The 23,525-nt window shown below is 37.4% G+C and overlaps 1 protein-coding gene across 1 annotated transcript in view; it reads right to left on the bottom strand.

The window, feature by feature from the left end:
• Window positions 1-9,227, bottom strand: part of TSPAN8 (tetraspanin 8) — a 29,034-nt gene extending 19,807 nt beyond the window's left edge. Inside the window, exon 1 of the mRNA XM_045553364.1 lies at window positions 8,830-9,227. Coding sequence (XP_045409320.1) covers window positions 8,830-8,889 — 60 coding nt within the window. The 5' untranslated portion in view covers window positions 8,890-9,227. The remainder of the gene's footprint in view (window positions 1-8,829) is intronic.
• Window positions 9,228-23,525: the final 14,298 nt, after the last annotated feature.

Below are 23,525 nucleotides of genomic sequence, written 5' to 3'. Positions count from 1 at the left end.
ATAAATCCTATGAAATCATGAAATCAACTATATCTACCCCTCAAATGAAACTTTTAGTCTTCTCAGCCACTGAAAGTTTTCTGTAACATTAACATGTAAAATAAAGAGTACCCAATTGTTTGAGAAGTCAAGAACATTTTGCCCAACTTTAATCTTCACAATTAGATGAAATTATTTTAGGAGATTTAAAGTTGATTAAAATATTATCTCCATCCCTGTCTCTATCTTTTCTTCAAATTTCATTTTAAAAATGAAACAAATGTTTAGAATATATCATTCTTATCTGATTAGAGAAATTTCCATGCAAATATCAGTCATAATATCATGAAATTATTCATAAATTTGTTGAATGACTTTAAAAGTAAATTTCTTTTCTATCAAGAATGATCAAATATTCTAGAGTCATGGTTAATGCTAAACTACTTCATCCCAATTGTTGGAAGACTCACCATTATAATGGTTCTTTGAGATCCTCCTCCAGTTTGGCTTTAAGGGTTTGTCCCCCAATCTTTTATACTCTTTTAAACAATTAAAGGTATAAATTAAGAAATAAGTGCTTAGGTCTGTCCTACTTTCTGTTGGTAAGGTTGTGCGAGGAAATGGGTTAATATGTTGGCTCCCAGGGCCTGCCATCAGTGGATACTGCAGAACTGACTACACTTACCTTTCCCCCACTCTGCTTTCTCTTTAAAGAGAATCATTGTGGTGGTTTTCACTCAGCTCTCTCAGGACATCTTTCTTTTTATAAAATTAAGATGCAGTTGGTCTGGACCAGCATTCTAAGAAATTAGGCAATTTTGATATTTGCTTATGGATATGTGATGAATTGAATTGTGTCCCTAACAAATTCATATATCAAAGCCCTAACCTCCAATGTGATGGTATTTGGGGTTAAGGCTTTTAGGAAACAATTAAGGTTAAATGAGCTCAAAAAAATGGGGTCCTAATCTGACAGAATTGGTGACCTGGTAAGAAAGACGTTTTTGTCCATTCACACATCAAGGAAAGGCAATGTGACAGCATAGCAAGAAGGTGGCCAGGAGGAGGGTTTTTACCAGAAACCCAACTGGTTTACATCTTGATCTGAGACCTCCTAGCTTCCAGAACCATAAGAAAATAAATTTCTGTTGTTTAAGCCACCTAAGTCGATGGTATTTTGTTATGGTAGCCTGAGCAGACTAAGACCAGGCAGAAGCTGAAAACCATGAAATGTCAAGAAGAAAATGGGAAAACACCATCCAGGACAAAGATAAACGGTAGCATGTTGATTTGTCCTCTTCTCTGATAATGTGTCCTCCAATCATCCCTGCTTTCTCCCTCTCAATTCTATCCTTTGATTTGGGTATTTATTGAAATGTGTTTGGAGAGTACTGAAAATGCTATGCTAGGAGGAGGAGTTGATTGTGAGCTAAACCATTATTGGTCCAAAATGGACACCTTTTAGGTAAGCTTCAGGGAACTCTTCCTGTGCTGCTCCTGAGAACATAGAAAGTCTAATTCAACTGTGTTGGGGTGAGAGAATGCAGATTGTACAATTGTTGCTTATGAGAATTTTTTGCATTTCCTTCATTAATTTCTAAAGATCCAGAGATACTGGAAAAGACAATAAAGTCTAAAGAGAGTACAAAGTTTATTAGAAATCAATTGAATATGCTTTATTAATTATATCATTTTATCTTCTGCACCTCTGTTTTTCTTTTCCTTATTGAGTTATCAAAAAACCAAGAGATTTGTTAAGTTGAATTAATGGTGATTGTATTTACTAATATGTATTTCTAACAATGTTTACTCCATATAATCCAATAAATACCATTTAGTGTATTCAGTCTTGGGTTTTAGCTCAGAGTACATTGTTATTCTCTATATTTTTCTTCTCTTTCAAAAATATTTTCTAGATTTATATCCACTTTGAAATAAAAAATATAACCATTTAGACATGTGAATTCTTTATTTCCAGATCTTTGTTATCATAATTTTCCCATGCTTAAACTCTCCACTTTTACTTCATACCTTAATCATTTGGAATATGTTTAAGTTAATTTTACAATATAAGTATCTGAAGACATCTTTCTGTCTTATTCAATGTGAAAGCCTCTGAGTACTCAACAAACATTGTTCCATTATCTTCTGACATTTAGTGTTACAAGAGGAGAAGTCTATGATCAGCCTTATTTTTGTTCATGCATTGTTTGCTTGGTTTTTGATGTTGTTGTTTATATCTAGACATTTGTAAAAATTTTTATGTATCTTTTAACTAATTTAGTAGTTTCTTAATATTTATGTAGGCACAGATATCTTCTTTCAGTAAGGCAGAACAGGCATTTTCCATCTGTGTACAGGTGTATTTTCAGCTCTACAAAATTTCCACCATTAATTTGATTATTGGTTTTGTTCCATTTATTTTGTCCTCTCCTTTAGGAATACAGCTTGCTTTGGGTTTTTATTCTCTGTTGTCTGTATCTATCACCTTCTTTCACATCATTTTTATCTTTTTAAAAAATTTTCCTCTGGGGAGAGCTTCTCAATTTGGGATTCTATGTCACTGTCTCTATTTAATGTGCTATCTACAGTGAATTTTAATTCTGCTACTGTGTTTATTATTTACTTGAAGCCCTTATTCATTTTATCCATTTCCCTTTTCATTTCATCCTATAGTTTTCCAATTAACTTTATTTTCTCTTATGGCCTCCAGCCACTGTTTCATGGCAAGTTATTTTCTAGCATCATATTGTGAATAACGATTTCCAGATACATTTTTCAGGATTCTGCAGTGTTTATTTTAGGGATGTGTGCTTGTCCTCTAAGTCTTCAGGGTGACAATACCTCTCACTTGTTCAACAGTATTTTTCATTAGGTCTTATGTTCTATTTTCCTTTATTCATCCTTGAATAAGATGAAACTTATTCTGATTTATCATTTATTAAGAGTAGGATGGGTACTTTGCCTCAATCTCTAATGTCATGGGTTATGGTAATTCTCAGGCCTCCAGTCGGAGGAGGGTTCTGTGCATTCCCTCTACAGGGATGGCCTAATCCAGCTCTCATCTATTGAGATGGTCTCCTACCCTTCAGCAATATCAGATTTTCTGATGCTCTAAATCAGTGGAGTAAATTAAAATCTTCAATCTTTAGCAGGCTCTGCTGTCATGGTTTCTTTTTAATTTAATTTTAATGAATGATGTTTATTGTATCAATGAGTGTTTAGCGCACACTTCATGTGTCTCCATGGTTGCATTCATGTGCAAATTCTAAATCTATTAAGTAAAGCAAGCACCCAGTACAACTACAGCAAATTCTGATTTTAAATAACTCTAAATTTAGGGAAAAGAAATCAACCACATTTTTTTCTCACACAAATAGGGCCTGAATAACCACTAAAACACTAAAATTCATATAACTTAAAAACATGTAAAAAGAGATAAATGTTTAGCATTTGATCTATATCCTGATGTTTCTGAATCATAAAATGCTGCAAATTCAGGGATGTTTTTATTACATTGTTTCAAAAGTACAACCTCCCTGTAAGTAATGTGAGTAGACTTGTGCATGCATTTGAAGAGCCTGGGGCAAGAATACAAATAACAAACAGCCCACAGACCACAGGTCTCTATAGTAGGAAGTTATAACTCAAGGTAATATGAAGGAAAAAAATGTGTTCTATCTTTCTACCTTGACAAATGTGCCCACTTAATGATCTGAAAGAAAAGGTTTGATTTAGAATTCTCAGGACATTTGGACAGAGAAATTTGGGGTCCTAGATATACAAAGTGGAGGCCAGTCTCAGGGTTAGAATATCCCTCTAGGCCTACAGCTTTCTTACCCTGTGAGGAGTAGGGCTAAAATTATATTTAATTTTTAAAAGTAAATTATATATAAAATACAATCACACCAGATTTGAAAACTTTTAAATGAAAAAGCAATGTGATGATTGGAATCAGGAAAAATAGCATTAATTGAACTATTGTTGTCATGTCAGTACTTGGTTATAAGCTTTCATAAAGTATCTTAGTTAATCTTTATAATTAATCCTGCCAGATAAAATTGTCATTGTCATTTTACAAATGCAGAAACTGGAGCCCAGAAAAGGCAAGCAACATGTTCCAGGTCACAAAGCAATAAGGGGTAAGATTCAGGATTTGAATCTCAGTGTCTGTTTACAAAATCTACTTTTTCCCCCATTCTTTTAATTTATGGAAGGAGAATTTCTGCCTCATCATTGTTCTTGCCATCTTATTTTCTCCTCTGTTTAAAATCCAACATTGAAATTTATTCATTACTATGCAGAATAGTTTCATATTTCTGTCTCATAAAACTGCCTATACAATGTTGGTTGAAATGTCTTTTTCTTAAACATTTATTATGTGTCATTCTGAGTTATTTATGTGAATTAACTCACTTCATCATCACAACAACCCCATGAAGTAGATACTACTACTATCCCTATTTTTACAGATGAGGGCTAAGAAAGTACAAAGAGGTTAACTAATTATCCCAAGCAAGCACAGGTAATGATGAAGGAGCTAATGTCCAGCCTGAGCTCTTAACCATGGGGCTTTAATGCCTTTTGTCACTGTTATAATTCTATCATGATTACATAGTGGCAGGCAACCACTGTATTTACAAAGTTCATACATTTCAGCTGTTGTTAACTCTTTACCTTGGGGGATTTCACCAACTGACAAAATAAAATATAACTGTGTCCTATTCTTTTTAATGTAATCCTATCTCAGAGTTATGTTTGCTTTGTCTCCAATCTTTTAATTGCTTTCAGCACATCCAATCTAGAGGCCCAGACACCATGTAAAATACAATGGCAAACAGTGAAACACTGGTTCCTGGATTCTCTCCACGTTCTGACTTCCTTCTACTCTCTTCAAACCTCCTCATGCATTGGCTTTCTTCAGTTACTGATACATTTGGATTTATAATTTGGCACTGTCTTCTCACCTTTGGGATTGCTAATGTACCTCACTCTGCTTTCCCTCCTTAAGAGCTAGGCTCTCCGTAGCTCTCTGTCTCTGGTCACCATTTTCTGCATCCACTGGCCAAAGGCCCCATGTTCCTTGCTTACTCAGACCCCTAAGACTCCCAGTTCTGATCTACCTGAGAGGAGCATAAAAAAAGACGAATTCATGTGTTTTTGACTCAAGATTCACGGAAATAGGTTCTGTACCTATAAGGTATCTATTATCTAAAGCACCTCCAATTTTCTAACTTGCATCAAACTCTAGCATGAGTGATTAGGAATGATTTTCACTTTCACATGTTTTTCTTCAATTAGTATTTCAAACAAATGGAAATCACCGCATATTTATGTGGCATATCTCAAGTTCTCCCCCAAAAGAAACTGGTATGTTTAGATTAAATGACCATATGCATATCTTAGAAATATTTCAACATCTGGCCCTACTTTGCAAAGGCTTAGTTTCACAACTTACACCATAAAGAATGCATTTGAAAACATATACGGCCTTGGACATCTACAAGAAAACCACATCAGTGAGACTGTAAAAATTTTCGCTTAAGTAAACATTAGAAATGTGACAAATGGCTAATTTCCTATGAAGAATCGTAAAATTCCAACTGAGAGCTCTAGGCTGGGGGTAGATGAGAGAGTAGAAATAGGTATATTCGCTAACCTTAGAGACTCCTGTTGCCTAGATTTTGATTTAAAATATTGATGTCACCTGTTGGCTAACAACTATTGCTCTCACTGAAACTCCATTGCAAGATCTCTTACATAGAGATTGTAGGTCTCAACACATACACTGAAGGGAGGAATCCCTGAGGGAAGTTAGAAATGTCTAACTGACATCTGAGTTATCAGAGAAACAAATAGATAACAGTAACTGTAAAATAATCAGAGCTTCCCAGGAAAGCAGTGATAATGTCTGGGTACAGGATGGTACAGACCTCTACAACCTGCCTTGAACCCTAATCTTAAATATATAATCCTGAATCTATAACCGGTTACCTCTCTCCTAGACTGTCTTTATCATTTTGGTTTAAAATTCAGTTCTGTTACAAATTCCTGATTAGCTAGTTAATGAAACACTGATCTCCGATGTATTCACAAATAGCTACTAGCACATTCCATGATGTTTTTATATAAGAAAGATACATTTTAACTTCATAATTTGAAGATTGCTATTGGTTTGGGCATTTGGGGACATCTTAATAAAATAGGAGCCATGAATTTATTAACACTTTAATATTTTAGTTTGTTTAAATGGGCCACATATACTCTGTATCATATAAAGAAGACAATGGCTACAGTTCTTTAAAGACGGGGTATCAGGACTTCTTGGAGAAACAGCTGATTCCAGGTCTGGGCAGGAACTAGGCAAGTGAACCTGAAATATCTTGTCATATCAAACAGTGAAGGGTTTATCAAAGTTCATGGGATCATGTCAAAAGGAGTCAGGCACCAAATTAAAGAAGCTCCTACTAGCCAAAGATGGAATAAATTGCAAAGCAATAAGGGTAAAATTGTAATGGAGTTTATCTAGCATTTCATAATGATACTTAAATACTAGTCTATCACCGTTGGATAATACTCGAAAGTTAACTCATCATTTTGAAATCAGGTTAGTAAAGAGTAAGAAAGAAGTATTTATACTACTTTTTAAAAAATAAAGACTAGGTACCCTGGCAACCAAACAATAAATGAGAAATTTTTCCTTATTGAAAGTATTCCAGCTAATAAATGAAGAAAAGTTAATAGGATTAGAATTCACCAATTTGAACCTCTTAATGGAATAATGAATAATGGATACAGGCACTTAAGCATCAATGGCTACTAACATCACAGATAGTGACACAATCAGACATCATATGCTCCCTGATGAACGAGTAAAATACCACTTAAGAAGTAGTTGTGCCAAAAAACCCAAAACAAAACAAAACCCTGAATGTTATCAAGCTGCCAGATGCAATTATTAACTTACAGATAATAAAGAGGACAGGGGAACATGTTAAGCTATACCCTGGGTGTGCAAATAGCAAAATCCAGACCTCGGGAAATGTGATAAGATAAACAGTACACACCAGTACATAAAATTTTACTGGGAGACAAAGAAATGAAGATGGAGGGAGAAACTGCAGATTAAAATTGACATAAAAGGTATGTTAATCAATCCCAATATGTGGACCTTATTTGGTTCCCGATTCAACCAGGAACCTTTATATGAGGTAATTGGAAATTTGAACCCTAGGTGGATATTTGATAATTGATTAAGAAATTCTTAAGTTTTTAAGAGTGATAGTGACATTGTGGTTACATATTATAAAAGAAATATTATCTTCCAGAGATATATACTAAAATCTTTACAACGAAATGATATACCTGGGATGTGCTTCAAAGTAATGTGGGGTGGAAGAAATGAATGAGGGTCTGGAAGGAGAAAGATTGGCCATGTTTTCGTGGCTGTTGGGGCCAGTTGATTGGGTGATTACCCTACTCTGTGTTCTTTTGTGAATGTTTGAAGTATTCCCTAATGTAAAGCTAGAAATAAAACCAAACCAAAGAACACAGGCATTTCTTTACATTCTACTCAAGACGTTTAATCAATTTAAACATTTCAAGAGAAGAAATTTATCAGGAGTAACATAAAACACTGGCCTATATGCATGAGCTTCATTTAATATTTGCAGAAGCAGCCCATTTTTCTAGGAAAAGAAAAGTACAAAGAACAACTCTTTATTTTATTTTATTTATTTGTATATCCACTTAGTTAATTCACCAACATATTATCTACATTCATTAGGGCTATTGATCATTGAATAGAAAGTTATTCTATACAGTAAAACTGTATTCATGTAGTTAAGTTTAAGTCCATCATTATTTTAATAGGACTGAAATTTACTAAAACATAGATATTTTACCAGTTTTCTGTTTAGTAAATGCAAGCAGGTACAAAAACAAAATCAGAGTTCTTTCTTCCTTGTACTGCATAAGCTATTTTTTAAATCCAGTAAACAAAATACTTTTTTTCATTTAAGTGTTTTGAGCTATTTCTACTGATATACTTTTAAATAGTCTTTAATTGCACCATATATATGAAAAATGATAAGGTCAATTTCCCAACATTCCATCCTGCCCTTTTCACACCCTGTTTTTCCATTTTCCAATGCTAGATGTTACCTATCAATTTGTTGATCATGTCTGTGTCAGTGGACTTGCAAGAGAAATATAACTTGCTAAAATACAAACCCTGTTGATTAAAAGGTGGGGTGATGACACATCAAAATACTGACTTTAAAATGCCAATACATATCCACTGCCTTAATCTTCTTGTGATCAAGTAATTTTATTGTTTCCTCCTCAAGTTTTTCATGATTCATTGTTTCTTAGTTGTGGCTTTGAAAATGATTGTCGTCCCATGTCTTTCTCATCTCACACCCTGAGATTCACCTGTTTCAAACCCAGACGTGAAGGGCAGGAACCAGGGCCGGGGCTCCGGATGGAATCAGACCATGTTTCTCCCACAGGGTCCTTAGGCCGGGGGAGCCCTGCTCCATATACAACTAAGAATAATTGTTCTTTAATTAAGGGGTATGTTTTCCTCTGTGATTGTTTTTGCAGCAATATCAAAACATTTATGAAATGTTTATCCTCCCAGATTCTGAAGTGTACTTTTTTTGAGTCATTGGCTCATTTTCAATTACTGAAATAACCAAAGAAAGAACAAACAAATCCAAACAAGTAAATGGAAAATACATTTCCCTTCCTTCTCTTATTTCTCTAGTGCAGAGTCTGTTCTTGTTTATGATATTTATATCAAGATCCCCTTTCTTGCATAAAATTGATAACTTAAAGAAAAACACTTACCCAGAACAAGAAGTTGAAGATAAACATAGAATACTTTATACAGCCACTCACACCTGCCATTTCGGAAAACGATCAGGAATCCAGATGCCGTGAATTCAACTGTTCGTTATAGTTGTCCTGCAATATGCTCTGGAGTAATTTGCCTGCAGAGATTTCTGTGCCCACGGCTTCAGAGCAGAAATAGCAAAGAAGTAGAGAGGGGAAAAAAAAAAAAACCCAGTTATTAAAATGGATAAAAAATTAACCCACACATTTAAATATCACAAAGCCTATCTCCAGGCGAGTATGTTCTTTTGCTTGTCATGGCTCCTGGGGCACTGGGCCAGGATATTTATGATCCTTTCTCAAAAACTGCCTCCTCTAAAGTAAACAGATATCAAGTGCAGGGAGTGGCGCTGGATCAGAGGAGAGAATGGCACAGCGATACTAGGTTGGTGAATTTCAGGAACCACAGCCTGACTTCCCTGCCCTCTATTTCCACTAAGGGGAATAAGTCTGTTTTGTTCTGAGGCAAAGGGCAATTGTGTCTCAACTCATTTTTGCATTGCACTCTCAAGAATACAAAATTTCTTCCAAATGCAATACAATGCATTTAGAAATCTACAAAATCTCAAGGCTCAGACGTTGCAACCTTTTGTTATTAACCTCAGAACAGTGAAACAATCATTACATGTACCTGCCTTCTAAAACTTCTCAATTTATTTCAAAACGGTTCGGAGCTGCCTTAAATGCACCACAGTTATGGGAAAAGCAAAGGGAGAGGCAGCCTTGCTTATCTTGATAAGACCAGACCATTCAGTTTTTATCTGTATTTCTTTATGATGTAAAATAAAAAAATTCTCAGAAGTCAATCTCTGACTGCCCCTACTGTGTTTATTTTATAATGCGTAGTATTTTTGATAGCTTGATTTGCTTTTAAGGTGGACCCTGTACTTTCCTTCCTCTGATAAATTGTGTCTAGGGACAGCTTGTCTCCACCAACTCAGTTTCTGGATTCTTCCGTCTTCTTGGGCAAAAAAATTCAAAATGGGAAGGTGGTCATGGATCAGTGACCAGAGATTGTACAATTTGTTTCCCGTGCTAATAGAAGGCAGCTGTCCCAGGTAAAGGCAAAATTCCCTGACTTAACAGGGAGGCGTGGACTGTTTTGTGTAAACAACCTGGGTCATGCTAGATTCCACATCCTGCCTCTCAAAGGAAGTTCTTCTCCCCATAAATATACGAAGCTTTTTACTTCAGAGGGTTGTTGGGAAAATAAGTCTCTAAAGTCTTTCTTAAATTCTATGCAATAAGTAAACATGGACTTCTTCCAAAAGAAAAATATTTTTCTGATATTCACTAGCATACAAAGATGTTTTTGAAAAAAACTCCCTCCCTGACTGTAGACACAATACATTTTTAATGCATTATCAGCAATATTATTTAGTATTAAGACTAAATTTAGGATTTGTTTCAAAAATAATGGCTTGATATTTAAATCATCACTAAAATTGTCAGTGTTCTGTGCTGTTTCCTCCTAGGAAATGGAAATAATTTCACAAATGTCTACTGACATATTAGTGTATATAGAATAATCCATGGCTGAAAGAAGAGTTTTAGATTGAATGAAAAAAAAACAAAAGGATTTATAGTCCCAGAAATGATTATTTATCATTTAGAGGCAAAATCAGGAGAAATCTACAGAATTAAATGCTGCTTAATTGACAAGAATATATTGAGTCCTTACTAAATTTCAGTGTGGAATAGATTTTTTTGGTGGATGCTGTAACTCCTTAAAAAGAATACTTTATAGTCTTTAGTTAAATCATTCTTGAACTCTGAAACACAAAAACCAATGGATGTCATTTCACAGGAAAATGGCTGTGTGAAATAGAACCTCCCAGTCCAATTCAAAACATATGAAACAGTTCACTCCTTTAAATTCCTACCCCAGTAAATGTTATAATCACATAACAATTGCCCAAGCTGAATATAGTACAGTTATTTTGTATTCCTCTTTCTTTCTTCCCTCATATTTAATCACTCATCCTGGTCTGTGGAGCTCCTAAATTTCCACCAAATTTCCTCCATCTCAGTCTTTTGCCACTGTCATTATTCAGCCCTTTATCGTTTCTTACTTGAGCCATTTCAACAGAATCATAATTAGTTTCCCTGCCAGTCTCTTACCCCTGCCCCCTGCCTTAGCACTCCAGAATTCTCTTTCTACATTCTTATTGATCAGGTAATTCTCCTGATTAAAAACCAATCTAAGGATGGTTTCCTGTTCCCAAAAGATAAATTTCAGACTCCTTAGAATGGCACTTAAAGCACATGGCAGGCAAGCCTCCACCCATCTTCCAGAACTTTCTCCTTTCCCTCTCTCCCTAGGCAGCCTCCACCCCTGGGCTCCCTAACCACAGAATTATTTCACAGGCCTAGAACACACCTGGGGATTTTATGCCTCTGTGCCACCTTGTTCCTTCCAGCTGGAATAACCTTTCCCACCTTCGCTACCTGGCAAATTATTGCCAACATCCCTGTGACGCATTTCCCTTCCTTGTCCACTGCCCTATTCTGGGTGACTGACTTGCTTGTCAGGCCTCATGTCCATTTTGATGTAAAAACAAACCTTTAGTCTACAATTGCCATCCTATCCCACGTGTATTTGTATCTCTTCCCTATTTGACCCTTTTACCTAAAAGGCCTTGGCCTATTTGTGCCCACAGCAGCTGCCATTGGAGATAAAGGGATGTGCAGTTACAGGCAAGCTCCCCAGAAAGTGCAACTCGTGATTTCCTCATAGCGTTCTTTAAGGAACTACCAACATGCTCCCCCACCCCACTAAAAAGTCAATTATTAGATTAAAAATAGTTTCTTTATTTCAAGACTTGTCAGAGCCTTTAACTTTTTGATATTCAAAAAGGTGATAATGTAGCAATTCCCAAGTGACTATGATCCCAGAACATATCCAGAACCAGTGTTACAGAACACACATGCATACTTACAGAAACACTAATCTAGACAAAATTCCATATTTTATTTTATTTTATTTTATTTTATTTTATTTTATTTTGTTTTGTTTTTTTTTGAGACAGAGTCTCGCTCTGTTGCCCGGGTTGGAGTGAGTGCTGTGGCGTCAGCCTAGCTCACAGCAACCTCAAACTCCTGGGCTTAAGCGATCCTCCTGCCTCAGCCTCCCAAGTAGCTGGGACTACAGGCATGCGCCACCATGCCTGGCTAATTTTTTCTATATATGTTTTTAGTTGGCCAGATCATCTCTTTCTATTTTTTAGTAGAGATGGGGTCTCACTCTTGCTCAGGCTGGTCTTGAACTTCTGACCTCGAGCGATCCACCCGCCTCGGCCTCCCAGAGTGCTAGGATTACAGGCATGAGCCACCGCGCCCGGCCAAAATTCCATATTTTAGACATGAAAAAAGTGCAGCCCAGGGAGATTCAGTAGCCCAGGTCCACAAAACTGGTTAGTGGCAGATCTCCTTCTAGAAATGAGGTCACATGTACCAGATCAGTAATCTGTCTACTGGCATCAACTACCTCTTGAGGTATGCCGCATGAGCTTGAGTCATTTACCACCTTAGATCCTGAGATATTGTCATATAACAGATATTTTAGCAGTGGGCGAGAGGGGGTTAGACAATGTCAGTAATGAATCTTAGACCCCATGAAAGACCAGGCCAGGAAGCAGAGACAGTGGAGAGTGAGATATCATAACAAGAAGTCACAACTAAGGGAAAGAGAAGAAAGTCTCAACAAATTTGGATACAGTTTTCCTAATGCTGCCATCATGCCAATTATTATTACTCACAGTGATTGCCCAGGGTAAAGCAGGATAAGGTTTCAAATATGACTGATCATCAAAACTCTCCCTGAGTCAGTCATCACTGAACAAGGTTTTGATAGCAGTACAGGAACCCTGGCAGGGAAAAGAGAGAGAAAGAGATTTCTTATGCTTAGGGTGGAGGAGAGTGCATGAATAGGACCATCAGATGCCCTAAATAAAATATGTTATTTTCTCTAGGTCATCCGGCGAACCAGGCCCTACATTTGGGACTTGAACCAGAAGGCAAGCATAGATAAATAATTCATATTTTCCTCATGGTAACATTTTCCCCTCCATAAGATATACTCAAAAATTTATCCAACAAATGTGTTGAATGCCTACTATATTCTGGCATGATACTAGGTGCTGGAGACACAAAACTTTACAAAACAAGATAATTCCTGCTTTAGGAGCTGACATTGTAATGAAAAGATAACTTCCTCTTTGCATTTTTGTTTCCAAAAATCTGGTAATCCAGTATACTTGTCAGTGGAGTAGGTAGTGAAAAAGCAAATCTGTGTTGGGGAGGAAAGATTCTTTTCTCTCGTTTCTTATGTATTCTCTCATTACCACTGTCATTCTATAAGGTACGGTTTTTTAAATGACATTGTGAATAATTTCTCAAAGGTTAGGTACAACAATAAAAAAAGATGCTGAAATTTCTCTTCCTTGTGACTGTGCTTAGGGATGGGTACATAAGGGCATGAGGTAATGCACTCTAAACAATTAAAGAGAATGTTCTTGTATTTTTTAGCATTTCTTGTTTTGAAAAACCCTTTTTCTTATTTTTGGAAAGTTGGAGTTGCTCGCTTATGGATTTTATGGTCTCTTTCACTGGAGCAGAGCCGTGGCTCTTATTGTGCTCTAGTCCAATTCCAGCCTTCCCAAAACTAACATTCTTCTGTTTTCATGTGAGCCCAATGCTCTATGCTTCCTACCCTGTGTACGTATGGAGCCTGGATCACAGAAACCTTTTGGGTGTTCCCACTGGAGATGGGAAGCATCTGATACGAGAATGATCCCTCCCCTTTCTTTGCAGGACAAAGAAAAAACAACAATCTCTACTTGTAGTATTAATTCCAGCTCAGAAATAAAGTGTGGCTTGGAATTGTCATTGTGAAGTAGCAATACACTGTTTATGGTGAATGAATATTCAATATCCAATATTATTCTTCTACAGAAATTTTATTCCAAACTATTTATGATTTGCACCTGGACATAAAATTACTAGTCACATAGGCCACATAAGGAAAAGTATAAAAATGTGGATGAGAAAAATAGACTGTAGGTCACCATAATCTAAAGTCTATTTTGTTAAGTGTATATAAGTAAAAACTGAGGCAAAATGGTTCAGTGCTTAAAAATGAAATTTATGACCATGGCAGATTAGAGATGCCCATGAATTCTCATTGTGCCTCACTACAGTGTTTATAGTCCTTTGAAACCCACAGCAAGTTGAGAAAGAGGCCAGCAGCTGGGTAGGGACCAGGTTCGGGTCCTTGGGTGGCGGCCCTTGAAGCTCAGCTTTGCCAGCCTTTCCTGGGTTATCTGCTTCTTAGGAAAGATTCATCTTAAATGCTCTCAAAGGAAACAGAATGTCAGTTTCTTAGTCTATCACGAGAAATGCACCCATCAAATCATCCAGCATACGGTAGTAACTGATCAGAAAATCCCGTCTCCCTATAAAAAAGTGGCACAGAAGCCAGAGCATACACAGATGGTGTCTTGGGGGATAAATTCAGTAAAGGAGTCAGTGGATGTGTTTCCAAGATTTGATAGGCTGAAGAGTCTAGAACCATCCTAGAGATCCAACAGCCAAACCCTCCAGATGAAGCTCTCAGTGGTCTTAGCATCCTCTCCCTGAATATTGCTCGGACACACCGCCAAATTCTTTCTTCTTGAGGTTGCTATCTCTGTACTCTATTCAGTCCCTGGCCCTCTGTGATCACAGTCTATCTCCAGACAAAGGTACATGATAATTGACTAGGTTTCCATTTACCAGATTGTAATTACAATTCAGTCCAACTTCCCAGGTCACATTTTAATTGCATTTTAGATGTTGCTAAAATTCTTCACTTACACATGATTGATCTCTTGGTCCATTCCTATAGATTTTTACCAGTTGATTTCCCAGAGGCCAATCATATTTTACTTCTCTCTAAGTCAGGACTTGTGCCTGCATACAGACTACAATACTTAACAAGAGAATGAAGAATACAAAACAGGGCTTTGTAATCACCAGCCTAAGATCTTTGTGCTGGGTATTTGCCTGGTTGTTTGCTTTTTAAGTTTAAAGTTTAAATGCCAACCTGCTTTCCTGTGAGTTCTCTCTGAATCAGTCCTTTGTTTGGTAAGTTTACAAGGTACACATTAACTACTGAACATGATTAGGCTCTAAGTTAACAGTGATTGTAAGAGGTAGGGAAGTGAGTGGAGGCCACCAATACAGAAGAAAAAAATAAAAAATATTAAAAAAATAGAATTGGGTGGAGATGTTTAACGCTTGTATCACACACCAACTGAAGGAGTCAAGAAAATGTTACACTGAATTTGACACAGGCTTGTCCCATGACTGGCCAGAAATACACAGACATTTTACTCATAATGCTAATTAGGATCTTACAAGTGACTAATTCCAAATTAGAAAGATTTATTCAACCTCACACAGTGGGAATGTACTGCATAGCTATTTTGGTTCTCAGGGAAAAATAAAATAACAGGAAGTCATTGTAAAAGGTCATTTATGAGGAAATCCCAAACCTCCAATTCACACCTTTGTAAGAACCAACAAAAAGTATCTCAAATACACTCAGGTAGAAAATAACTCACACTCTGGCTTGAATGAATTTTTTTTTTAACCACAGAGCAATCTATTTTAGGTTTCTCTTGAGCACTTGGAAGACCTGGTTTGCCCTTAATGTGAGAAGAAAACAAAAGAAACGGATATCGCAGGAAACTTGTGGCTGAATGCCTAACCCATAATTCCCCAAATGAAAGAGCAATGGCCTGACTGCCTTTTCCTCACTGTCATGCCGTATGAATGGACCACCCCAATTTCCACAATATCAAATATAAGTACGTGTCTTTCAGAATACTACATCCAAATGCAGTCCTTCCAGAAACCAGACACGGAGTACACCATTTCTCCTAGAATTCTTTTTTGGTTCCTTTCTCCATTTATGGTCAGGCATTAAAGCGTCCTTTCCTGACCTCCCCTGCAATTCTCTTACTTATTAACACCGTGGTTGATTCTGAAAGTTCCTCATCCATAGGCCAACTATGTGAGGAAGTCAGAATTTTTTTAAAATAAGCTACTTTTAGGGGTCATTCAAGTGCCTATGGGCTAAACAAAGCCCGGGGATTGTTTTGCCTCGCGCGGACTCATGTTGCTCTCTAATTTTGCCCACACTAATCATTAAACCTTCAGAAAATATTCCAAAGGAGATCTTACCGCTTTGAGTTGTTTTTCAAATTATGGAAAGGACCCAAACTCCTTGTGCATGCCAATTTATTTACACCGTAGTCCCACTTGAGGCTTCAGAGAGCCAGGGAGTTCCTGTAAGTGCTCTGCTCCCTTTCCTCTCCAGTTTTCATGCTTTCTTGAATACATGAGTGTGAAGAGGTAGTGTTAAGCCAGAAAGAGTGGCCTAGCCAAGGCCCTTCAAGAAGGAATGTGCAAATCTGGGAACACATTCCAGGATTTCTAGCTACCAGCACAGAACTTGATGTATAAGAAGTATCAGCCAGAAATTTCAAGTTTCTCGAGAATCACTGTATTCTCAGCCAATCCCCTAAGGAGCTGAGAAGGAAATAGTTCATAAAGCAATTCTCGGTGCAGTAAAAGATTATGTCACTCCCGGGCTTTGAACCCTCTAATGGATTCCCATCACAATTAGAATAAAATCCAAAGCCACACAAGATGGGCCCTCGGCTGCTTCACTGTTCCCAACACCCCCACCCCACCCGCTTTCTTCCCCACTCAAGCTGTGCCAGCCACAGCGGACTCCTTGCTGCTCCTTGGACTTGCCAAGTGTATTCCTAACTCAGGGCCTCTCCATTTCTTCTTCCCCCTCCAGATGCTCTTCATCTGCAGAGCTGGATGACTCATCCTCTCCACTCATTGTATTTCATGTCTGTTTATCTGTTGTTTTCTTTTCTGCTTCCTTTCTGGAATGTCAGCTTCAGGAAATCAGGGGCAGTTTCTGTGTTGTTCACTGTTGTATCCCCAGGGCCTGGAATATAGTAGGTGCTCAATAAATATTCCTTGAATAAATGACTGAGTAGCAAGTTATCTAAATATACTGATTGGATTTTAAATAACAGTAAAGAGTGTCAGTTCATGTTCATGATTGCATTCCTACTACCCAGCAGAGTACCAGACTAGCAGATTACAACCACCATTATGTGCTGGGATACTGCATTGCAAAAGATTATTAAAGTCCACACTGTCCAAATGGGACTTATATTCTATCAACTTGAGATAGCAAACAAACAAATACACAAATAAGGATGCAAGAAAACACTGAGAAGACAAAAATAGCAGGATCCCGTGCTACAAGTTAAGTGAGGGAATTATTTCACATTAGATGAAACTCTGAAAAGGTAACATTTAAGCTGCGTCCTGCCTGATAAGAAAGCACAAGTCATGCTGAGATGTAGGATAAGAGAGCCAGACAGACAAAGGGGATGGAGGGCACAAAGGCTCTGAGGTGAGCAGACCCTTGGCATGCTAGAGAAAGAAGGCCAGCATATGTGTAGCATGAAGAGGATGGAGGGCATGGTATGAGAGGAGTTCAGAGAGGAAGCTCTGTAAAGAGTTGTAAGCCAGGGAGAAGAGAATGAAGTTTATTTAAGTTTAAGTATTGGAACCGTAGGCAGGTTTGAAGCAATGAAGTGACATGATCCAGTGGTTCAGGCAGCAGATGATGGTGGCTGGTCTGGGGTGATGGCAGCGTATAGAAGGAGAAGTGAATAGATCCAGGATATGCTTTAGAGGTGAAATCAACATTGAGGGGAAGGGAAAAAGAGAAACATGGATGCCACCCAGATTTTAACTTGAACAACTTGCTTGATAGTGATGCCACCGAGATAGAAAACTGGGCGAGATGCAAAGGTTGTGTTTTGAACATCCTAGATTTGAGAAGTCTATTAGATACCCAAGTGGAGATGTCAAGTGGGTAGTTCAATATGTGAATACGAAATTCAAGGAAAATGTAAGGGCTGAAGATATAGATTTGGATGTTCTTGCCATATAGAGGATATTTAAAAGCAAAGTACTGGATAAAATTACCTAAGGAGAAGGCATGGATAGATAACATAAAAACCCTGACCCTGTCCCTAGAGCATGACAGTATTTAAAGTTGGAAAAAGGAAGAGTAAATACATAGTACTGACAAGCAGTTAACAGTGAGTTAAGAGAAAAACCAGCAGGGTGGTATCCAGGAAGCCAGAAAAAGAAAGTGTCTTAGGAAGAGTGGAGCAGCTGCCAAGTGCTGCTGAGAAGTCTAGTAAGATGAGAACTCCCAGTCCCACTGGTTTTGGCAGCATGGGATTACTGCCGTCTTTGAGAGGAGGCCTGTCTTAGTCACACGGTGGGGACAGAGCCCAGATGGAAAGAGTTGAAGAAGGAATGAGAAGTATGACAGCGAAATAATTTATTTTAGACAATTATTTCAAGTTTTGCCATAAAGGAATGTACTCAATATATGGAAGCTGGGATAACATGGGCTTATATAGTTCCACTGTTCACTGGGAATTTCAGAGGGATACGAAAATTCATTTCCATATAAAATTAATTTAAAAGCTTCTTACCATATTGACAATTAAGATTATGATACTGTATCATGTGGAATTAAGCTCTCCATTGATTCAATGAAAGCCTGTAAGAGATCATAAATGCAAGTCACAGCTAAGTAAATTGTAATATAAAATAGAAAAATAGAAATCTGAGGTTTCTTGGATAATGACTTCCTACAGGTTTTCAGATGAATCTCTCTCAAATGCTATAGTAACTAGTAATTATAAATTATGTAATAGATATTAATAAGAAACATATATCAACTGAATTAATAAATCCAATCAAATATTAGAAGTATTGAATGGATAATAAGGGAAACCTATGGTAAGAATTTTAGTAGCTATATTGTATCATGCTCCAGAAGGAATCTTAGGCAGCTTATAAAAATATACACATAGTTATAAAATACCTAAATAAACAAGGAAATTTAAAGTGAGGGAATGGATGAGATTAGGTAGACACGAGACTTCTCATGGTATATATTTTTATGTCCATTTGATTTCTGAACTATAAAAATGTATTCACTATCCAGAAAATTAATTTAAAAAAAAAATCCAGAGGTGCAATCCAAAGCTAAGGAAACAGGTAACTGAACAGATCTCAGCAGTCAGGCTGGGATGGTGTTTTAGATCTGCTTTGGGTCATATCAGAGGGGAAACAGCAAGGTATGTGCTCTATGCCGGCTGGCTGGAAGCAGAGCCTAAATACATGTAGGGGAAGTCAGTGACCAGGGCTTAGTCAAACATTTAGGAAAATTTTCAGGATACGGAATTGAGCATAATTATCACGGATGTGATACAAGCAGGCAGATATATATTCAAGAACAGTGTTCTATGAGCATCCACTAGGATAGACTTTTTTTTTTGCTCCATGCTTTGATTTTAAATTTCTTCTCAGAGTAAAAAGACCATTTTGGTACATGTTCAACTATTCTCCAGAAGGAAAAAAAAAAAAGCAGGTTCTACTGAAGCTGGAAGCTGATGAGGACAGGATGAGGACAGCAGGGAGAGAGGGCAGCTCCCCTTAAGGATGCTCAGGGTTTGAGCTCCAATATTCTTATGTTTTCCTGGGGCGTATCAGCCAGAGACAAGCTGTATGTTAAACATGGGTGGTCCCTTGATTCCCACCAGGGTACGTTACTTACTGTTCTCAATTTTGAGGCTATTTTACCCAGTGTTTTGTTGATTTTCCTAATGGGTCACTTTTTCCCCTGACAGTTTAATTTATCTGACATTCTGGTATCTTTATATCTCTCAAAACCTCAAACCCAAGACTATCAAACCAGCAACCACTGATCTTTTTATTTTTTTCACTCTTTCCTATCTCTCTTTATACTGATCATAGCACTTGTTTCATGCTTACTTCTGTTTCTCCCACTAAATGGTATCATTGTTGAGGCTCTAGCATCTCCTCCAAGTCTTCAAACCCTGTTAGAGAACCTGGCACAAAATAGATGCTAAGTAATTGCAAATGAATGACAGTCATCAGCTTGGTTTTGGAGTCCAAGCCTCAAAGGCCCTGCCCAGGAAAATCCAGAACCACTGGGAAATGGCTTTTTAATTGTGTTGGCTTTATGGACCTCTGATCTGTGCTAATAAGTGGAAATTTAAGCAAGGTGGTTATTGACTTTGGTGACTCGGTATGAATCTAAGAACATGCAAGGCAAGAGATCAGTTTCCATTTCATCGGTGCTGCTTGGATAGTACCTTAAGGAGATAAAGTGCATCAGAGCATTGATATTCACTAAATTACTTGTTAATAATATTATTGAATACTGTTATGCATGCTCTTCAATATTAAGAAGGAAAGTGAGTCAAAGCATTTTATTGATTGCTTTAAGTTTTATTCTCTGGGGCTGTTCACATTTACATGGGAGCTGTCAATGTTTATTAAGTTTCTGGGTTTCTCTGATAAGAACCACCCACACTGACGCTGAATTAAGAGACCTTTGGACAAGACTGGACAATGCATTTGACTTTAGTCTGTTTGTTGCATAGTTCAAAGTATCTTGGTTTTTCCATGTAAATATCTTCTCTTTGAGACCAAAGATGGCATTAACACAAAGCAAAAGAAGTCAAGGAAAACATATGACTAGAATGTATTTTTTTCCTTTCCTCTCTCAATGAAAATAGTTTTATATGTAATAAGAAAAAGAGAATAGCATTTGCAGCATTCTTGGGTTTTTTTAGTTTCAATAGATTTAGGGGGTATGAGTATTTTTTGTTGCATGTGTGAAATGTATAATAATGAAGTCAAAGCTTTTAGTGTACCTATCACCAGGTACATTGTACCCATTAGAATGATTTTTTCCTTCACTATTTCCCTTGGTTTTCAATGTCCATTACACTGCTGGCTTGGGGTTTGGTTTGTTCTTCTTTTTCTAGTTCCTTGAGACGCGACATTAGGTTGTTAATTTATAATCTTTCTGTATCTTTGATGTAAGCATTTAAGGCTATGCACTTCTCCCTTAGTACTGCTCTTGCTATATTGCATAGATTATGGAAGCTTGTGACCCCTTTGTCATTCAGTTCAAGGAATCTTTTGATTTTCATCTTACTATCATCATTGACCCAAGGATCATTCAGCAGCAGGTTGTTTAATTTCCATGACTTTGTGCAGATCTGAGACTTTCTCTTGGAATTGATTTCTAGTTTTATTCCACTGTAGTCTGAAAAGATATATAGTGTGGGATTCAAATTTTCTGAATATGCTGAGACTTGTTTTGTGGCCTAACATGTGATCTATCTTGGAGAATGTCTCATGTGCTGATAGAAGAATGTATATTCTGCAGTTTTTGAGTAGAATGTTCTGTAAATGTCTGTTAGGTCTATTTGTCCTAGAATCCTGTTTATGTCCAGTGTTTCTCTGTTAGTTTTCTGCCTCAATAATCTGTTCAGTTTTGTCAGTGGAGTGTTGAAGACCTTGGCTATTTTAATGATGTTGTTTATTTCCTTGCTTAGATCTAGTAGAATTTGTTTTATGAATCTGGAAGCTCCTGTATTAGGTGCATATGTAGTTAGGATTGTTATATCTTCCTGTTGAATTGCTCCCTTTGTCATTAAATAATGAATGTCTTTGTCTTTCTTACTATTTTTAATTTAAAGTCTATTTTATCTGATATGAGAATAACTACTCCTTTATTTTGATTTCCATTTGCAGGGAATATTTATTTTCCACCCCTTTAACTTGAGTCTATGAGAATCTTTGAGAGTTAAATAGGTTTCCTGGAGACAGCATATATTTGGGCTCTGGGTTTTGTTTGTTTGTTTTTTTTAACCATTCAGCCAATCTATACCTTTTAAGTAGAGCATTAAGACCATTTAAGTTCAACAGTAGAATTGATATGTGAGATACTGTTCTGTTCATCATGTTGGTTCTTACCTAGTTGCTTTGTTTTCTCCCTTGTGTTACTGTTTTATAAGAGTTGTGAGTTTTTATTTTTTGGTATTTTAAACTGGTGGGTATTGATTGTTCTGTTCCATGTATAGAGCACTTTTAAGCATTTTTTGGTAGGGCAGGTCTAGTGGTGACAAATTCCCTTAGTGTTTGCTTGTCTGGGAAAGACTTTTTAATTCTCCTTTATTTGTGAACTTATTTTCGCAGTATACAAAATTCTTAGTTGGAAGTTATTCTGTTTATAAAAACTAAAAATGAGACCCCAAACCCTTCTGGCTTATAAGGTTTCTGCTGAGAAATCTGCCATTAATCTGATGAGTTTTCCTTTGTAAGTTACTTGATGCTTTCATCTCACAGCTTGTAGGATTTTCTCCTTTACTTTGACTTCGGCCAGACTGATGACTATTTGCCTTAGTGATGTCCTATTTGCCATGAATCTTCCATGTGTTTGATGACCTTCTGGATGTCTAAATCTCTAGTGATACCAAGGAAGTTTCCCTCAAATAGATTTTCCATGCTTTTTGGTTTTTCTTCTTCTCCCTTAGGGATCTATGATTCTTGTATTCATTCACTTGACACAGTCCCATATTTCTCAAAGAGATTATTCATTCCTCTTGATTCTTTTTCTACATTTTTGACTGACTATTTTAATTCAGAAGCCTTGTCTTCGAGCTCTGAAATTCTTCCTTCTGCTTGGTCTAGTTTGTCACTAAAACTTTCTACTGTATTTTGAAATTCTCTAAATGACTGATTTCTAGAAGTTCTGTTATGCCTTTTTAGCAAATTTTTTATTCAGCCACTGAATTTTGTTTTGTTTTTTTTGTGTTGGTTTTCAACTTTCGTGTCAATCCCACTGATCTTACTTGCCATCCATATTCTGAATTCCATATCTGACAATTCAGCAATTTCTTTTTGTTTGGAGTCCATTGCTGGAGAAGTATTATGATCCTGTGGGGGGGGGGGTCAAAGCAGCCTTTTTTTTCATGTTGTCAGAATTCTCATGCTGGTTCCTTCTTACTGAAATCTCTTCATTCAGGATCAAGACAGATAGTTTTGTGGTACACCTGTTCTTCTCTGTGGTACACCTATTTGCCTCCTCTCCTCTGGGAACTCTGTTTCTCAGTGAAGAGAGGCAGAGGTCTCTGGGTGTCATACTCTGGGTGTCATACTCTGGGTGAATCCTACTCTGGAAGATTAACCAAGCAAGAGAGAGGGAGGTACATTTCAAGCCTTTAACACTGCTGCTCTTCTGTGTCTCCCTGTTTCCCTGCTGTTGTCATAGGTGGTTGGTGTGTATGACATGAGTATTGGCCCTGCTTAGGTCTGCCAGTGGTGGCATTACCTCAGATGGCAGCAGCAAACACATGGGGCTGTGGGTGCTCTCTCTGTCTGGGTCTACTGGCAGTTGTGGCCAGATGTGGCTGCCCAGGTGGTGGCAAAGGGCACTAGGTTCATGGATGCCCACTCTTCCCAGGTCCCTTGGTGGTAATGGGGGCACATGGTACCCACCTAAGAGACACACAAGAGGGCCTGGCCTCTCTGCTCCCTCTCCAGCTCAGCAATGGTGATGAAGAGGCAGCACCAATGGATCTGATCCCCAGGTAGATGCAGCTCTCTGGGTCTGAGAACTCAAAATGGCACCAGTGCAGCTCCCAGTGTTTGTAAGCCAGTGGGACCCTGCTGTG

Source organism: Lemur catta, chromosome 6 (assembly GCF_020740605.2).
Source record: "Lemur catta isolate mLemCat1 chromosome 6, mLemCat1.pri, whole genome shotgun sequence".
NCBI classification, from domain to species: domain Eukaryota; kingdom Metazoa; phylum Chordata; class Mammalia; order Primates; family Lemuridae; genus Lemur; species Lemur catta.
This window is presented reverse-complemented; position numbering and strand designations above follow the sequence as displayed.